The 17,884-nt window shown below is 41.9% G+C and overlaps 1 protein-coding gene across 7 annotated transcripts in view; it reads left to right on the top strand.

Moving 5' to 3' along the window:
- Positions 1 to 16,843, top strand: part of LOC111144282 (chromosome unknown C3orf67 homolog) — a 247,545-nt gene extending 230,702 nt beyond the window's left edge. For all 7 annotated transcript variants that reach the window (XM_022498519.1, XM_022498523.1, XM_022498520.1 and 4 more), the window contains 2 exons: positions 4,111 to 4,205; positions 16,549 to 16,843. In XM_022498519.1, coding sequence (XP_022354227.1) covers positions 4,111 to 4,205; positions 16,549 to 16,661 — 208 coding nt within the window. In that variant the 3' untranslated portion in view covers positions 16,662 to 16,843. The remainder of the gene's footprint in view (positions 1 to 4,110; positions 4,206 to 16,548) is intronic.
- Positions 16,844 to 17,884: the final 1,041 nt, after the last annotated feature.

Below are 17,884 nucleotides of genomic sequence, written 5' to 3'. Positions count from 1 at the left end.
CACATTATAACCAGAATAAACTCACATCATGTACTATAACTCAAAGTACAGAGGCAATAAAAGAAAAGAGTAATACATTTGATTACAGAAAAATTTTTTTAAACTATTGCATGGCAAAAGAAAAAAACAGTGTAAGCAAAAACACATGACAAAGTGAGGGGAAACAAAAAACCTGATAGAAGAAGGGGCAAAGACATGAATACACACACAAATAGATTTAAAAAAAAAAACATATATGCGTATACCTACATATTACATGCCTGGCCTTATGCACATGAAAAGTCAGTCAGCTCCATTCATAATGCCCATATTGAGAACAAATGCAAATCAGAACTACTTTAAGCTACCAGTTTTTATCTCTCAGGTTGGAAAGCATTTAAACTTGACCACATACTCTTATGGCATTGCTGTGGAGAAATCAGCACTGACCTGCATGGCTGGAGGGAATGCAGATGGCACAGTCCCTGTGGAGGGAATTTGTTAGTATCTAACAAAACCAAGTATCTATTTACCTTTTGTCCCAGAAATTCCACTTCTAGGAATTTACCTTGAAGATATATCTCCAAGTATAGAAAAATTGGTAGCTCAAGGTTATTCACAGCACTATTAATTGCAGTGATTGCAAAATATTGAAAACATGCCCAAACATGAGAGAGTGGTGAAATACATGATAGTCTAGCCAGACGTGGAGTACTACACAGCCATAAAAAAGAATGAAATGCTCTCTATGAACTGGAGGTGAATGATTTCCAGGTTATATTTTAAGTTGACTTTTGCATTAGACACATGTCTGCTTATTTTTTACAAAAAGAAACATAGGAGATACCAGAATGAACTTGATTGCCTATAGAGGAGCCGGTAAGAATGGCATGGCAGTGATGAGGGGTTGGAAACAGACTGGGAGGCATGGGGGAAATGTAACTCTTACCTGAGTAAGACTTTCTGTGAATTTTGACTTTTGAACTGTTAACATTTTATATACTCAACAACAATAAAAATCAACAGTTAATGGACAAAAAAGATTTTTTTCCTGTTAATATTTCTCTTTAATCTTATATTAACATATAATACAAACAAAAGTGGATGGATCCAACTGTATTTCAAAGAAATAATACAACCACACTGAAAAGGAAGGAGAACTAACTCAAATAAATTTAGAACATACTATTTTACTATTTTATACTATTTTAACAAAGGAATAAAAAGAACCCTAAACAGAGAACTCTAGAGAGTAGGCTTGGGGTTTTCTGTTGGTTGTTTTGTTTTGTTTTGTTTTGTTTGCTTAACAATTCTGAAACTAATTTTGACATGTTCTATAGTTCAGAAAAGAAGTAAATTTATTGAGGATAATGGGAGCCAGGTTCCTCACTGTCAAAGGAGTTACAAATATGGAAAGAGGAGAGATGAGCATGAACATGTGGTGTTGCCTTAGTATTGAAGAAATGAGCCCATAATTATAGAAGAGGGATCATCAAACTTTTTTCTGTAAAGGGCCAAACAGCAAATACTTAATTCCTTCACTATAGCACAAAAATAGCCATAGACAATACATAACAAGTGAATATGACTTTATTCCAATAAAATTTTATTTATAGACACTGACATTTGAATTTTATATAATTATCGTATGTCATGAAACATTATTATCTTTCTTTTTTCACCCACTTAAAAATGTAAAAATCATTCTCAATTTGCACACTGTGTAAAAACAGGCATTGAGCCAGACTTTGCCCACAGGCCATAGTTTGCCAATACCATTTAGATAGAGAAATGATGATAGATAAATAGATAGATAGATAGTAGATAGCAAGTGTAATAAAGTGTTTAAATTGGGGAATCTGGATGAATGATATGTAGGAGTTCTTTGTACTCTTCTTTCAAAGAAGTACTCTTTGTACTTTTCTTACAGAAAAGCTGTAAATCTGAAATTATTTTAAACAACCAAAAAAAATCACAAAAGGAAGAACTCTGCACTTTTCATAGCTACTACAGAGAAGGAAAAACATTAATCAAGTCACTGGCCTAAGAAGTGAACATCTTACCTTTTATAATAGTCACACAACCCCCGTGTCCATGGACCGTGAGTAGGAGCTACTCCTGCCAGAGTTTAGAGTTTCTGATTTATCACTGAGGATGTCTTCATATGATAACATTATTATTTCTGTTGCTGGTGTTCCCCGTTGCTCTCCAGCACTCCTACTGAGTAATGAGGTCTCCAGGACTTGTAATATGTATGTGACCTTGTAATTTTCTATAATGTGGGGATTTGGGGTCTACAGTAATGAAATGGGCTAAATGAAAGGTGCTTATCAGAAAAATGCCCCATTAGCTTGGAAGTCTGCGACAATTCCTTTCTGATGTCCTTAATGTGTTATTATGAAATTCAGTTATTCAGCACGTTCACCTTGCTTATTTCACTAGACATAATCAGTGATAGCTAAGGTGAGGAGGAGAGACTGTAAGTATCTTAAAATATGGCAAATAAGAATTGGGTAATTTTTACGTTGAGATCATTTTTTTTTTGCAGGAAGAGTGAATGACTTTCATGGAAAACCTCTGCTATAGATACTTGTAACCATTCTACCTTCCTTGACTGGTTTAATTCCAACAAAATCCAATTCCTGCTACCTTGGTTTATCATTGTAGGGAAAGCCACACTATGATTTTTACCAATAATGAAGATGATGGTGGTCATAGCTGAAATGTATTGAATGTGACCCTGTATCCAGATCCATGCCAAGTGGTTTTCATCCTTCTTTTTTTTTTTTTTCCATTTAGTCCTAAAGCAGAACTCTGAGGTACTGTCGTTATCCCCTCTTTCTAAAAGAGACTTACTATGTAAGTGGTATGGCCAAGTTTTTGCACGGGGAAACATGGAACCGGGATTGACCTGGAGAGCCAGTGCTCTTACTTCCTGCTGGGACTGTCTCCCATTGTAAATAAAGACAGAAATATAGAAATTTAGAAAGAACTTGTTTAGTCATGAGGACATGCCCATGCTCCTGCTGAGAAGAATAAGATAAACGAAAGAGATGCTAGTATCAATGGAAGCACGAATTCATGTTGGATCACTTTCCCTTACTGCCCCCATCCCCGGAAGCTTACTAACAAGTTTAGAGATGAGAAAGGCTTCAAGTAGAGTGCACAGTGACTCGAGCCCCCTGGATGTCACCCTCTTGCATCACACTCATTCAGGGACCTCCTAGAGGGACCGAGAAGACCAGAAAAGAATAGAGGAGGAAGGGGAGTAAAGAACTTGGGAAATAAGGTTGGCAGTTGGAGGCAGAGGAGCAGGAATATAGGAGTGGCTTTCCAGAGTGGTTTTGCCCCCATTCTTAATGGGAGAACTGAAGGAATGGGTCACTTGAGGGACCAGCTCCCCTCGCTCTACCTTCTTTTGCCCTCCGATGCTCTAAAGACTGAGTGAGTGCCTGCTGACCCCACCATTGTGTCTAGTCCCTAATGGCTCCAAGACCACCTTCTGTTTCAGATCACATTTGGAATGTTGTCATGGAGGTAACATATGACTTTGCCAGGTTTCCTTACCCAAAGATCATTAAGAAGCTTTGTCTCTACTGCATTTCTTCTGAATTATCAAAATAACTTTTTTAAAGATTTTATTTATTTATTTGACAGACAGAGATCACAAGTAGGCAGAGAGGCAGGCAGAGACAGAGGAGGAAGCAGGCTCCCCACTGAGCAGAGGGCCCAATGCGGGGCTCGATCCCACGAACCTGGGATCATGACCTGAGTGGAAGGCAGAGGCTTTCACCCACTGAGCCACCCAGGCGCCCCCAAAATAATTTTCTTATAGGAGAGGAACTGGATACAGTTTAATAGCCACAGTAATAAACTTTTGAGAGGAATAGTCATCTTTAATCTAGTTGATATATTTGTGGAACAACTAGTGAGTTCAGTGATTGACAATATATTAACTCATTTATAGAACTGAATATTAACTTCTGGACATTCTGTCCTTCTGAAATATGAAGGAGGGAAAAAAATGTTTCTCTGTGGAAGTCCCAGGAAATTAAAAACCCAATGGAAAGATAAAATTTATATATGAAATTGCAGACCTGTTGTTTATTTACTTTCTTCTTTTCTTTTTAGGGACTGGTTAAATATGTTGAGCCCACCGATCGTTCCTCCCAGTCAACACCCAACAGACCAGCATCTGGATTCTTCTGGAAGCTTGAGCACTCAAGGTGGGACTATGGAAAATGTTATGCATAAAAAAATAAAAAATCATTAACTACAAATAGGGAAAATCAGTCACTTTGAGATGCCACTATTTTTATTAAATGCTAATCATTTAGGCTCACACCCCCAAAATGAGATACCCTGTGCCTCATTTTATAGGATAATAAGTCCTTCGGTATCAAATTGACCTTCATCTGGATTCCAGGTCTGCCAGCTCCTGCTGTGTGGCCTGTAGGACGTTTAGTTACCACATTTGTAAAGTAAGACTGAAAGTGATAGCATCCGCCTGGAAGTTTTTTGTGAAGATTCATAAAGCACTTATATTAGCACCTACAAAATACTAGCAGTTTGTTTTATTATAAAGCAGGCACCACGCTCCTACATCACTAGATACATGTTTTCATTCACACAAGGATATTCGTCTTTAAAGGTAAAGCCAGCACAGAGTTATAGCAATTAGTGTTAGCAATGGAGGAATGGGAAGGAAGCAGGAATGAAAATTTGCCTGGGGTTCTCTTTGTGGGCAAGAGTCATAGAAATGAACCATCAGTTTTTGGTTGTGAGCAGGGAACGTGATTGTCTGGAGTACGCAGAGGAGGAAGGGAAAAGAACCTTTGGTGGAAACGGGGATTGGGATGGAAGGGGTAGAGTGACAGATAACCTCAGAGTGGGACTCCCTGAGACGGCCTTTTGAGTTGGGCTTCTGAAGAGGGAAGCACAATATCTGAAGTTAAAACAAATAATACAGAAACTGAAGCCAATATAAATTGCTCCAACAAAGGTGCCAGGTTTTTTCCCCTAACTGCCCCAGGGAGAAAGTGGAGCATCCCATTTTTCTTCAGGTATGGAAAATTCAGAGTGAGAGCTCATACATCTGAGTTGTACATTTTGGCCGCCCAAGGGATGGAGATGTCTCTGTGATTTACTGTCTGAAATAGATTATGCCCCTCAAATTGGGAATCTTTTTAGAGGTGTACATTTATAATTACTTATGACAGAAAAATAGAATCTTGGCTGTCAGGAGGAGACCTTGCTGTGAGAGAACAAATAATATGTTATGTTAAGTGTCCTAAATAAACCACGGGAACAGAGAGTGTGGTCCTTGAGCAAAGGCACCCAAGATATATATTAGTGAGAAGTAGCTGAAAGGATGGCTTCGAGTCACCATTACAAAGTGATGTTTTGACAGCAGGAGCTCAGTTATGTTGAAGGTAAACAGAACTTCCAACGGGGGCAAATTAACAGAATAAATTCAGAAGATTATAGAAATGTTCTGGCCAATGTTAACCAGGTCTGGCGCCCCTCCTGCCAGTCAGCCTCGGTTTCTATCAGCTGTCCCTTTCCCCTTTTCTGATCTGCTCGAGTGGTTTATAGCTAATTACTATCATCAAAAATTGGTGTTTCCCAGTTAACAAAACCAAAAGACAACTGACAGAATGGGAGAAGATATTTGCAAATGACATATCGGATAAAGGGCTAGTGTCCAAAATCTATAAAGAACTTAGCAAACTCAACACCCAAAGAACAAATAATCCAATCAAGAAATGGGCAGAGGACATGAACAGACATTTCTGCAAAGAAGACATCCAGATGGCCAACAGACACATGAAAAAGTGCTCCACATCACTCGGCATCAGGGAAATACAAATCAAAACCACAATGAGATACCACCTCACACCAGTCAGAATGGCTAAAATTAACAAGTCAAGAAATGACAGATGCTGGCGAGGATGCGGAGAAAGGGGAACTCTCCTACAATGTTGGTGGGAATGCAAGCTGGTGCAACCACTCTGGAAAACAGCATGGAGGTTCCTCAAAATGTTGAAAATAGAACTACCCTATGACCCAGCAATTGCACTGCTGGGTATTTACCCTAAAGATACAAACCTAGTGATCCGAAGGGGCACGTGCACCCGAATGTTTACAGCAGCAATGTCTACAATAGCCAAACTATGGAAAGAACCTAGATGTCCATCAACAGACGAATGGATAAAGAAGATGTGGTATATATACACAATGGAATACTATGCAGCCATCAAAAGAAATGAAATCTTGCCATTTGCGACGACGTGGATGGAACTAGAGGGTATCATGCTTAGTGAAATAAGTCAATCGGAGAAAGACAACTATCATATGATCTCCCTGATATGAGGGAGAGGAGATGCAACATGGTGGGTTAAGGGGGTAGGAGAAGAGTAAATGAAACAAGATGGGATTGGGAGGGAGACAAACCATAAGTGACTCTTAATCTCACAAAACAAACTGAGGGTTAATGGGGGGAGGGGGGTTGGGGGGGTGGGATTATGGACATTGGGGAGGGTATGTGCTATGATGAGTGCTGTGAAGTGTGTAAACTTGGCGATTCACAGACCTGTACCCCTGGGGATAAAAATATATTATATGTTTATAAAAAATAAAATTAAAAAAAAAATTGGTGTTTCCTATTTGGTGACTCTTTACATGTTACTGGCTTTGTTTTAGACAACATATCAATATGCCAAGATAGTGTTCTTATACAATGTTTGTCAAAGAAAAATGATGGGTTCAAGTATCCAGAAGCAAGAGGGAGACATGGTTGTGGACAGTCGGGCCTCTTTTGGGGCTTCTGTTGCAGGATACCAAGAATTTAGAGAGATATGCCGGACACCATGCTAAGTTCTAACAGTAGCTGTCACAGCAACACGGTGAGGAAGGTACTATTTGTGTGCGTGTATAATTATTGATCTTTACAGCTGAGACAACTGAGGTACAATGTTCTTGAATGCCTTGCCCAGGATCACACAACCAGTCCTCAGCAGAGCTGGGATGGGATTCCAAACAACCTGGCCCCAGAGCCCAACCACTGTTTTTATACTTTTTTTATTTTGAACCAAGTACCTAGATTACCTACTCGAAAAGAAATGTATATGAAATCAGGAATTGAAATATTTTTTCCTCTTGAAATTTCCTGATCTATAGGGAAAAAAAAAAACAAATGGAAACATCTCAAGGGCTAAGTAGATAAGTTCTTTAAGGGAGCAGGAGGAAGCAGACCTCTGGTCTCCTGTTTCAGCCCTGGACCTGCCTCCCCCGCCTATTCATGCTTGTCAGGAATCACAAGTGGCCGCATTTTCTCCATGGGAGTGAGGTGCTCGGGGCAAAGCTGCTGTTTTGACCAGATCTGAGGGAGCAAGGGCCTGACTGAGAGACAGGATCCCTGGATTGCCGAGCTGCCAGGCCTGCATATTTCCTTGTCACCTAGCTTCCCAAAGGCCTTTCTAGACAATCTCTTCTAAGCAGGTCAATCTCCCTTCACCTTGTACATTTTCTTCGTGCCCTTTTCACAATGTGTAATCCGTGATTTGTTGGCTTGTTTAATGTCTTCTTTCCTACATAGCCTTTGAGTTTGTAAAAGCAGAGACTTCATCTGTTTGCTCACTCCTGGATCCCAAGTACCCTATGCAATTTCTGTAGGTTATTAGATACTCTAAATTTTTGTTAGAAGGAAGACTAGAAGGCTGAAAGGGGAAAAAAGAGAGAGAGAAATGTTCTTCAAATGGCCATTTTTATACCAACTTTGAAAAAAAAATGAGTAATTCATTGAAGTCTTATTTTCAGTAAGTCTTGCTTACTTACTTACTTTTCCCCTATTCCAGATTTTTAGTATATTATGTATATTTCTAAAATTTGTCAATGAGAGTATTGAACCTAGACCCTTGCATTTTAGCAACTAAAACAGTGACAGGTCACCTGAGGCAGTGGCTCTTAAAGTATATTTATAAGCCATGAAACTTTTCTTTCAAATGAATTTCCTATGAAATTCTAGCATTTATAAGAGAGAAGAGCAGAACTGCTCTAGCTAAAGGGGAAGTTAGGGTCTCAGAACCCTGCCTTGGGGCTCTGCTGAACCAGCTAAGACAGTGGTGCAGTCCTAGCCCCAGCTAGGATTAGGACCCAGGCTTCCTCCTTATCAGTGCCTTTCTGCAGAACCATTGAAGGTGGTTTTGAAGCCTGGTTCCCAGGGAGGGAGGGTCTCCCATCTTTAGACTTCTAAGATAGAAATAACAATAGCTAATATTTATTTCTTCTTCCTGTGACCCACACCTCCAAGTACGCTTTACTTCTCATAATGGCCTCTTGAGGTGCAGCTACTGTTATTCCCCGCCTTTTCCACATGAACACTGGCGCTCAGAGCTGAGAAGTAACGTGCTGAACCCCCACAGCTCCAGCCCAGGTGGAGAGGCCGAGATGCTTCTATAGAGTGAGAGGCATAACTGTAGTTCAGCAGCAGGGCCTGACCAATGCATAGTACTAGAAAACTTGCCCCAAGCCATATAAAAGTAAGTGCGTGGGTTAACCTTAAAAACAAAAGAGCGAGTTATTTTACCAGGAAAATGAGTTTGTTTAGGAATAGCAAAGGAGTGGCAAGTTGGGTCATGCACACTGCAGCAAGGCGTAGTGGAGAGCAACATTACTTTGTAGAGACAAAGGAGGACTTTAGGAGAGGCTGCTTTGAAGGAAAGTCTATTAGAATCTAAAAGTCCAAAGCAGGAGTTAAAGATGGTGACGCTTCCCATTGTCTAGGCTATTGCTTGTCAGGGAGAAAATCTCCCTTCCTTCTGCTGGGGCAATAAGATGAACTTCCTCCTGCCCAGGAGCATGGCATAGGCGGCCACAGAAAGCTCATGCAGGAGCGCCTCCCTTTCCAGGCTTCCTCACTCCATTTCAAATGAGGTCTCTCTCTACTCCTTGTCACACATGCCTTAGACCTGGCCTTTGAGTCTTTGCCTTATTCAGTACGAGTCTGTGTCACGGCCACAGCTCCTGCTCAGACAGAAGCCTCGAGTGTATAAATGCCACCTTCAAGGAAACAGGCCGTGTTCTTGGAGAGCCAGGCAGCCAGCGGGACCAGCCTTGCGCTCCGGGCCCTGCGGCTGGATGGAGAGCGGGGCGCTGTGTGCAGCTCCTCCCGGGCCGCAGCCTGCTCGCCGAATATCAGTTACCGGGGCACAGGCGCCCTTAACACTTGGCATAAATGTGTTTTCCTGGAGCACATGTGAAATGTGAAAATGGGAAGTTATGATTTCAGAACTTACTCAAGAGAACTACCAAGCTGACCTTTCGAAAATAAAGCAGACTTTGCTTGAAGAATAGTTGTCAATTTGTTTTTGACATTTGTTCCTTTACAGATATGACCCTTCAATTATTCATGCTTCCCAGCTCCAAAATGGAATAATAATGACCTCTCTCGTCAGGCCTGCAGAACCGTTCCTGCAGTTTACATAGATTTTGAGTAAGAAAGACATTCAGAAGTGCTTGTGGAGTTGCCAGAATCCCATAAAAACAACATCCTTGTGCCTTCTTTATGGCAAGGCCATAGAGGATATTCCTTTATGAACATGGGTGTATCTCCCACGAGACGCAAATAGGCAGGAGATGCTGATTTTAAAGAGGTAATATCCGAACTACTGGCCAAGAATTTAGGACTCATGGCTCCTTGAAGCTAAGCAGAGAGAGGGGAATCTGGCCATGTGCTCTGGGCACAACAGAGGAGGCCTTCCAGAGTCTTATTTCCTTCCACACAGTTATTCGACACCCACCTGATACGATGAGTCTCAAACAGTCTTCTAAAATCTGTTTTACTAGCTATCTTACAGACATTCTGCTTCACTGAAAAACCATGGTGTCCCCAGGTGCTTGACTTGGCGCCTAGGACACAGTCCACACTTAATAAATATTTAATGAGTACTTGCATGAATCATCTGCCCATGGAAAACAGAAGGATGATTTGGTCTACTCTTTGGATCTTCCTTGTATCGTCAAGATTTATTTAGGTGCAAAGAGACCTTCTCCCCCCGCCCCAAAAAACAATCCTGGCAATGTAGAAGTAATAAGAGAAGCCAGCACTGGCCATGTGCCCGCCACAATGTTGGATTTTCCTGTGTTACCTCACGATGACTCCTCCCGATACTGCCAGGTGTGAGGCTATGTTATGTCCCCCACCATACAGGTGAAGTTAAGGTCACTGCCTGCGTCACAAACCCAGAGTGTGGAGCAGGACTCTGACCCAGCCTGTCACACCTGGCAATCTGTACCCCTAACCCCCATGCTGCTGCAAGGCCACAGAATTCCCACTGAGGTCAGTAAGAACCATACAACTGACGTGTCCACTGCAATTTTTTAAATTTAGGAAGTTCTCTTTCTTGAAGCTTTCTGGATAAAATAGTACTCCCTTTAGTACTCTCCTTCAACCTGTGGCATCCCCATCTCAAGGCTCCGCTCCTATAATGTTCATTAGTATTCATGACATTGCAGAATCCAGAGTCCCCACCCCTTCCCCTGTTAGTCAAGTAGCTGCTTTTGCTCTCAGATTAACCTTGAGGAAGAGAGGTATTTTCTCTTACGCAGCTATCAGAGTCTCGGGGGTGTCTTCTCTGCAAGAAAGTGGTTGGGAGATGGGGGGCTGGTGATCAATGCCCTCACTAGGCTAAAGAGTGCCTTCCTTCTAGGAGTACTAGAAGTGAGCCCGGAAGTAGGGAAGTAAACACATTGCTGGTGTCTGAGGCTCTCTCTCTTATTCTAGAACTATCCCCACCTACTTATTCCCCAGATGCACCCCAGAAATGTTCCTAGACCAAGGTGCGAGTTCAGCTTCCCTTGCTGAAATTGGGGTGAATTTTCTTCTCGCTCCAGTGTTGCCACCTTGCCTGAGATCAGGCCATTGAGACATTATGGGTTTCACAGCTCAGTAGTCTGGTTAGGGACTTCCCTGGGTGTGTAACAAAACGCATTCAGAGTCACAAGCTGCACATTTCCAAGTGCACGATTGTTTTGTAGGTTCTTTTCCCAGCTCTATTGAGATAAAATTAAAATGTAACATGGTGTAAGTTTAAGATGTAACACTGTGTAAGTTTAACTCAATGATTTGATATACAAGCACACATTTGCATCACTGCACGTTTGTAAGTGGAGACTACCTGGAAAGAATGAAATTACACTAATTCCCAGTTAATCTTCCAAATCCTTCAATATGTTGTCTTAAATGGCATTTTCCAAGTAAAATATAGCCACTGGTTTTTGCAAAAAGGGTGATATACTTATTTCCCAAATGAAACCTGAACTATAATCATGGCGTGTTATTTGCCTTCCAAGAAACAATATGGTGTTCTAATAGAAGAAAGTATCTTTTCCTCCTTTTTATCCCATCCTTGATCATTTATCCTTCTCCCATCCCAGGACACATATTTGCCAAAAAACAAAATTCAGCAGTTTACAGTAGACTTTCTCAGGTTTTAGTGCAAGTTAATTTTGCCCTACTGTGGGAGAAGCGTTGGTGGGAGAGTTTGCAAGCACCTGGTGCTCTGCAGAATCTTATCTAAAATGTCATCTTTATTGATCCCGAGGCTGACTGTTTGGAATGGTGATCCCTCACCGTTGAATTGTTTAAACAATAGTGTATTAGTATGCACATAAAAGTACAGTCAATCAGTTCTCAAGATCTATAAGAGAGAAAACGCATTAACTTTTTTTAAAAAATTCTGGATGGCAGCGTCAGAAAATCGAAAATCAAGTGCAGTGTCTTGATTCAGAGATTTTAAATCTGATAAACCGGTGCCACATTATTTGTTTTCAAGCTTGAGGACTCGGCCTGCGCATACAGGTTTTCTATTATCTATGGTTAAAACGCGATAAATATAGATAATTAAGCATTTATATTAATGGATTTTTCAAAAGGTGAACTGAAGGAATTGTTTGTCTGAACCGATCTAACAGAGGGGAGAGCAGCTGATAGTGCTGCATGTGGTCTGGCTCTGCTGGCTTTTCTTCTGTTATTGCTGTGAACCGATTTCAAAGTGGATAAAGCTGGAAGTTTGTAAATAGATTATTATCTGAAAGGCAATTTTATTTCACTGGAAATGACTTTATTATGTGGAGAAGAGTAAAAATGTAGTTTGGACCCCTGTCCAGATGCTCTTAGTCTGGTAGCAGAGAATGGTTTTATTTGTTAATTTGTCCTTTTAGAGTTTCTGTAGCCAGTCTTTAAATAGAGCAATTTAGCATTTAGGGGAAAAACAAACCCTGCACCATTCAAGAATATAATTGAAAATTACCCCATACCCATGCACAATAATTACCTTTCAAAACATTTCCCATTGCTTGACATCATAGTGGCAATTGCTTAATGATATTATAATTTCATTACGTAGGCATTACAATGGCTTAAAATGATGTAAATTGGAGGCACTGAAAATTAAGTTATAATGAAAACAAAACCTTTTATGCAAGTTTAAAGCACTTATTTCAATGTAAAATTATACATAATGTCACCCAATTTTTGTACCAGTGTCATTGTTGGTAGAGTTTTAAAATTCATCCATTTAAACCTTTAGTACTAAAAACCACAAAACCTGCTTTAGTCCCATGGCTATAATGCATGAGGTTCCAGTTTTATGGTGATAGGTATTGGAACAAATGCATTTACATAGCAGTTACCGCTTCAGTTTGTATGCATTATGGAGCAAAACCCCTACTAATGAATTGGATCCACATCGATCCCTTTGCAGTTGGGTGATAAAGACCCATGGCCCATTACAACTGTTATTTTCATCTAGAAAGATTCTTGACTGGTAGTAAAATGTATTGAGTTTTCTAACTTAATAGCGCGAGCTTAAAATTTTATCTTTTTGGAAAGTACCAGCTCCAGAACACGCTGTACAGTAATATGGCATGTCATTTACTTGCCAGAGGTCAGAATTTCCCCCAGTGTGTGGATGGAGTAAAAACAAAGCACGGACAAAGACCTCCGAGATGGGTTGACTTATCATTACTTACCTCGATGATCCATGACTTTAACATTACACCTGATGGGAAAATTCATTTTACTTTTAAAAAATACGCGATTTTTGGTTTAAGTACTCTTTTTACTTAAAGATGAATTCTTGATAATGTCCTTTATGAAGCTAGTTGGGGGTCTTTGTATTTCATTCAAATCCACTATTTTTTTTTTCTCTTGGTCGTAAAAAAATCAAACAGGCACAGTTTGGAGATGGGGAATAAGGTATAAGTGGACACACCCCTTTTGTGTCTAACTCGGCTATCTTCAGTTTTTCGTAATGACAATTATAACAACATTTATTGAATATTCACTGTGTGTATGTGGAGTCTTACTGAGCATCTTACTGAGTTCTCATAGGTACTGTCACAAGTAGGATTACTGCCCTCGCATGAGGAGACTAAGGCTCAGAGTGCTGAATTTTCCCAGGGTCCCGCAGCTACCAAGTGGTAGAATGGGATTTGGACCCAGGTCTGTCTGACTCCATTGTCTCCGTGTGATGCTGTCCATCTCCATGAAGCCTTATCTTAGGACTCTAAGCTCTATCAGTATTTTTGTTCTGAGTGACTAAGCAATTTATAACCTGTAGTTCGTGATTTATTTCAAGGTTGTCATTATCCTTAAGAGTAACAGTAACGATCATTTGTTGCAGGGTCCAGTTTCGTCTCCCACAAAACCCTATGAAACAGGCAGTATTATTTCCATTTGGTAAATAAGGAAATGAGGGTCCAGTGAGGCAGAGTAACCCTAATTGCCCAAAGGTCATTTGGGTAGGCAGCGGCTGAGCTCCCTCCCATCCCGCCAGCGGGATCCTAGGGCCCAGGGCTCTCTCAGCCACTCTGCAGTTGCAACTTCCATCCCCCCGCCATTAATCTTCACTAGCTGCTTTTGTTTTGTGTATGAATGTCACATCCACACCTAGACGTAGTACAAATTTAATAGACATCATCATGTAGCCTGCATGCATAACTTACTTATTGTTTCTGTTCTCTGAAGAAGCCTAAATAAGAAAGGGATGATGGGTTGAATATGTGAAGATAAAGGACACATGCACACCCTCTTTTTGATGTGCAGAAGTGACCTAAAGGGGGTCATCTTCCACAAGAAACAGCCACTTAAAAAGCATTCCCAACTTCTCCTACTTAAAGGAGAAGGTGGAGGCAGGACCCTGGGGCCCACTCTTAAGGTAGCAATAGAAAGTAAAGGAAAAGCAGCCTGCCTTCTCTGATTTCCTGTTCTTAATTAGAAACCGTGCAGGGTGCTCAGGTCAGCTGCCACCATTAACGTGGCCATTAGCAAAGTCCTGTCATACTTCAAGGACATAAGCCACTGCAGCCAAGAGTCACAGAAACTCATCAAAGGCACCGTGGGGATCACTAGATCTGGTCCTGCCCTGTGCACAATAAAATCTGACACAAGTGGTCGCCCCAGTCCATGCGTCACCCTCCCCAGGGTCTACCTCCCATTTCCTGGTCTGCTCTACGGTTTAGAAAATTCTTCCTTGTGCTGAGCCAAAATCTGGCTCCTCATAACTTTCCCTCATTGATCCTCTTGCTTCCTCCTGGAACCCCACAGAATCGTCTTAACTTTTTTCTCATTTACCACCCTTGATGTTCTTGAGGCCAGAAGGGCTGCTGTAACCGCAAGCTTTGTCTTTTCTGGAGTTAATAAGCCCGGATTTTGCCTCTGCCCTCCCACATGGACTCTCATCTTTCTCTGTGATCTTTGAAGTGTGAGAAATGAAATTTCTTTTGTTTCCAAACCTGAGTTTTTCAAATGTAGGACACCTTTACAATTTGACACCTTTACAATGAGTTACGCTCTTCCATGTTTAAATCCCCATAACATAATGGCTCCCAACTGAACGTGTTCCACCACCTTCTTAAGGAAAGCAGGGCACCAGTATGGTAGAAAGAACGCAGAACTGGAGAGAGTCTGGAAACCCAGGTTCATCCCTGACTCTGCCTCTGACTCGGCATGTGACCTCAGGTGAGCCGGTGAGCTCTGCAGACCCTGCTTCCCTCTTCTGTCAGATGGGCACCATGACTCCTGCCTGTTTCCCAGGAGGGTCGAGTGAGCTCCTGCATGGGGAAGTGCTTTGTAAACCGTCAAGGGCTCCACCAGTTGAGGTGTTGGTCAGTGAGGCGGCGGCTCCGAGTCCTCCATCCAGCCCCACTTTTGAAGGACGGCATGCACTGCATGCAGCCCATAAGAGTCAGTTTGCTGCTCTTGGGTTTTGCCCAAGTCACCGCACACTCTTTGAGAACAGCACCTTCTTCTTCGACCATCTCATCCCCAGCACCCCACTCAGTGCCTGGTGCAGGAGCAATCATGCTTTAGGTCTTTGGATGGTCAGAGGAATGGCTGTAGTAGAATCTCAGCCCCTGACCTCACCATCGTGGCCCCGCTCCCTGGGACTTAACTCAGGCTTGTCACTGTCCTGACAGGATCCATGCACCAGCTCGGTCTGCTTTGGCTGGGAAAGATGGAGTCCCACCACCTTCCCATACTCTGGAGAGTGACACTTATAACCACAGACTTCTTTTTCACAATCATGTATTCCCCCTTTCCAGAAACATCCGTATTGACTGATCCTCTGTTACATGTCAGCCTTACCCCAGGCCCACAGCCGAGCCCTTCTGAAAGTAACCCTGGTGAGCTCACAGCCCCAGAGACTGGGTATTCTCTGGTCCTCAGCAGCCTGTGCTCAGGAAGAGAGAGGGGTGTTCTAATCAGCCCTCCTTCCTGCTCTGATCTTCTCCAGCTCAGGGAGATCTTACCTTCCCAGCTTCGGGACTCCTATTATGTGCTTTTCAGAAGTACTCAGGAGGCACTCGCTTGCTGGAGGCGGCCTCGAGTGTACAAGTACTTAGCACAGCTCTGGGCACATATAAGGTGCTCAGGAAAGATCTTACAAAAACCTTTTTTTTTTTCATTCCATGGCATGTGTTAGAAACCAACCAAAACTGCTAATAACTTAGGCGGCAGGAGTTCCTCCAAAATGCCTAAATAGTTGTCACAGAGACAAACATGAAGCCATGTCCGTGTGACTAGCAAACGTGACAGAAGTTCCTACCACTGATGAAATTACCCATCACCTGATAGTTTTCTGTACGTGTTCTTTGCTTTGTGTGTCTTGTGTTCCTAAACAACATTATCATTTTAATTCGGGTTTACTCGGTAACACTTTTAGGGTGCATTCATACAGCGCTGGCCCACAGTGAAGTCTGGAACTGTCTCCCCCCTCTTGAATCCCGCTCATATCCTTGCCCGTGAGTCCCTTGGCCATGTCCCTTTCTTCTCTCCCTCCCTGCCCGGCCTCCGCACTCAGCTTTTCTTGTCTTTCAGAGCGAAGCCGGCCCTGTCTGATGCTGTGAGCAGAGTCTGCACGTCTGCCGTGCCCCTCCATTTTGGCCTTGACATTCTACCTCTCCCAGGAAAGTTGGAGGGCCCTGCGTTCTTGCCCTTCTGCCCCGGCAGTCAGGAGTTCCGGGCCAGGCAGGCGGCTAACGTGTCTGTGGTTCCCCTCCCCTCAGGTGAAGAAGATCCGAGTGTGGAGGAGGACGAGGAAGTGCTGACTCTGCTGTACGACCCATGTCTGAACTGCTACTTTGATCCCCAGACGGGGAAATACTACGAGCTGGTGTGAAGCCTTCCTCCGGGGCCTAGAATGGCCATGCCCAGGCAGGGCAGGCGAGCCATGCTGACGGTGACGTTGGCCCCACACTGCATGTGTCGGGCAGGCTCACAGAATCCAGAGTAACTGAGAGAAATGAAGTTGTTTTGTAAATAACGTTTGGTGTTAAGGATGCCTACCTTCTCTTTGTAGATGCATGTGATTTTTTTTTTTTTTTTTTTTGGCAGTGAAGTAATTAATACAGAGACAAGATTTTAGGACTTCGAATTGGTTCTTATTGGTTCTCATCCTATATATCATTTTTTATTACCTATAATCTTACGGAAGCAAATTAAGAGTTATTAATTCAAATGTTTTGCAGTGTTAACTCTGTAAATGATGGCTTGATACACAGAAAATGTATTCTTGTTTCAAAGATATTTGGGTACCTTTTATTACCTATTTGTATTAAAAATAAAGTATGATGGTCAAAAGAATACCTTTCGAAATACCTTCTTTTATTTGCCTTGCTTGCATTCTTTACCAGAATATTCCAAGATAATATTTACCCTTCCTTAGGCTCTCAAGAAAAGGACACACTGTGACCTGGTCAGACTTTATGATCGCATTTTGTTAGCACTGGCCCCACTGTTCCATTTCATTAAGGTTCATCCAGAGTTTGCCAAAGATCAAAACATTGCTAATCACTTAAGCTGATTAGCACAGTGCTGTGCTTTTTTGGTTTGGGGTTTTGCATTTTTTTTTTTTTTGTTTTTACCAATTATCTCTAAATTCTAATGTTATGATCCAAATCTAGCTCCATGGATCCAGATTTAAAAAGTCACCCATTTGAACACTGCCCACACCTCACCACTTCTGGGACTTGGCCTGGAGAAACGAAGGCTCTGTCACTGTAATTCTGCCTGCTGCGTCACCAGGAAGAAATCGTGCACTTCCTGAGTTTGAGGAGACGGCCTTGAATTGTGTGCCAAGTATATTAATACTGAGCTCAAGGAAGTACTTATATTAGCTGGAATATTTTGTTATTTAATAAAGATTTTTTAATAAAGAAGAGTACCATTGGAGATGAAAAATTACTGGTTTACAATTGGATTTAATGGTAGGGCTATAATTTCGTTTAATGTTGCTTGATAGAGGAAATAAGAGCTCTTTTTTCAGGAAGAGATTTGGGCTCCTGTTCAAAGGATCATACATTATTTAGAACCATGTTTCTGTTTGATAAGCTTTTAATCCTG

Source organism: Enhydra lutris, unplaced genomic scaffold, assembly GCF_002288905.1.
Source record: "Enhydra lutris kenyoni isolate GAN:26980312 unplaced genomic scaffold, ASM228890v2 scaffoldscaffold10, whole genome shotgun sequence".
NCBI classification, from domain to species: Eukaryota; Metazoa; Chordata; class Mammalia; order Carnivora; family Mustelidae; genus Enhydra; species Enhydra lutris.
This window is presented reverse-complemented; position numbering and strand designations above follow the sequence as displayed.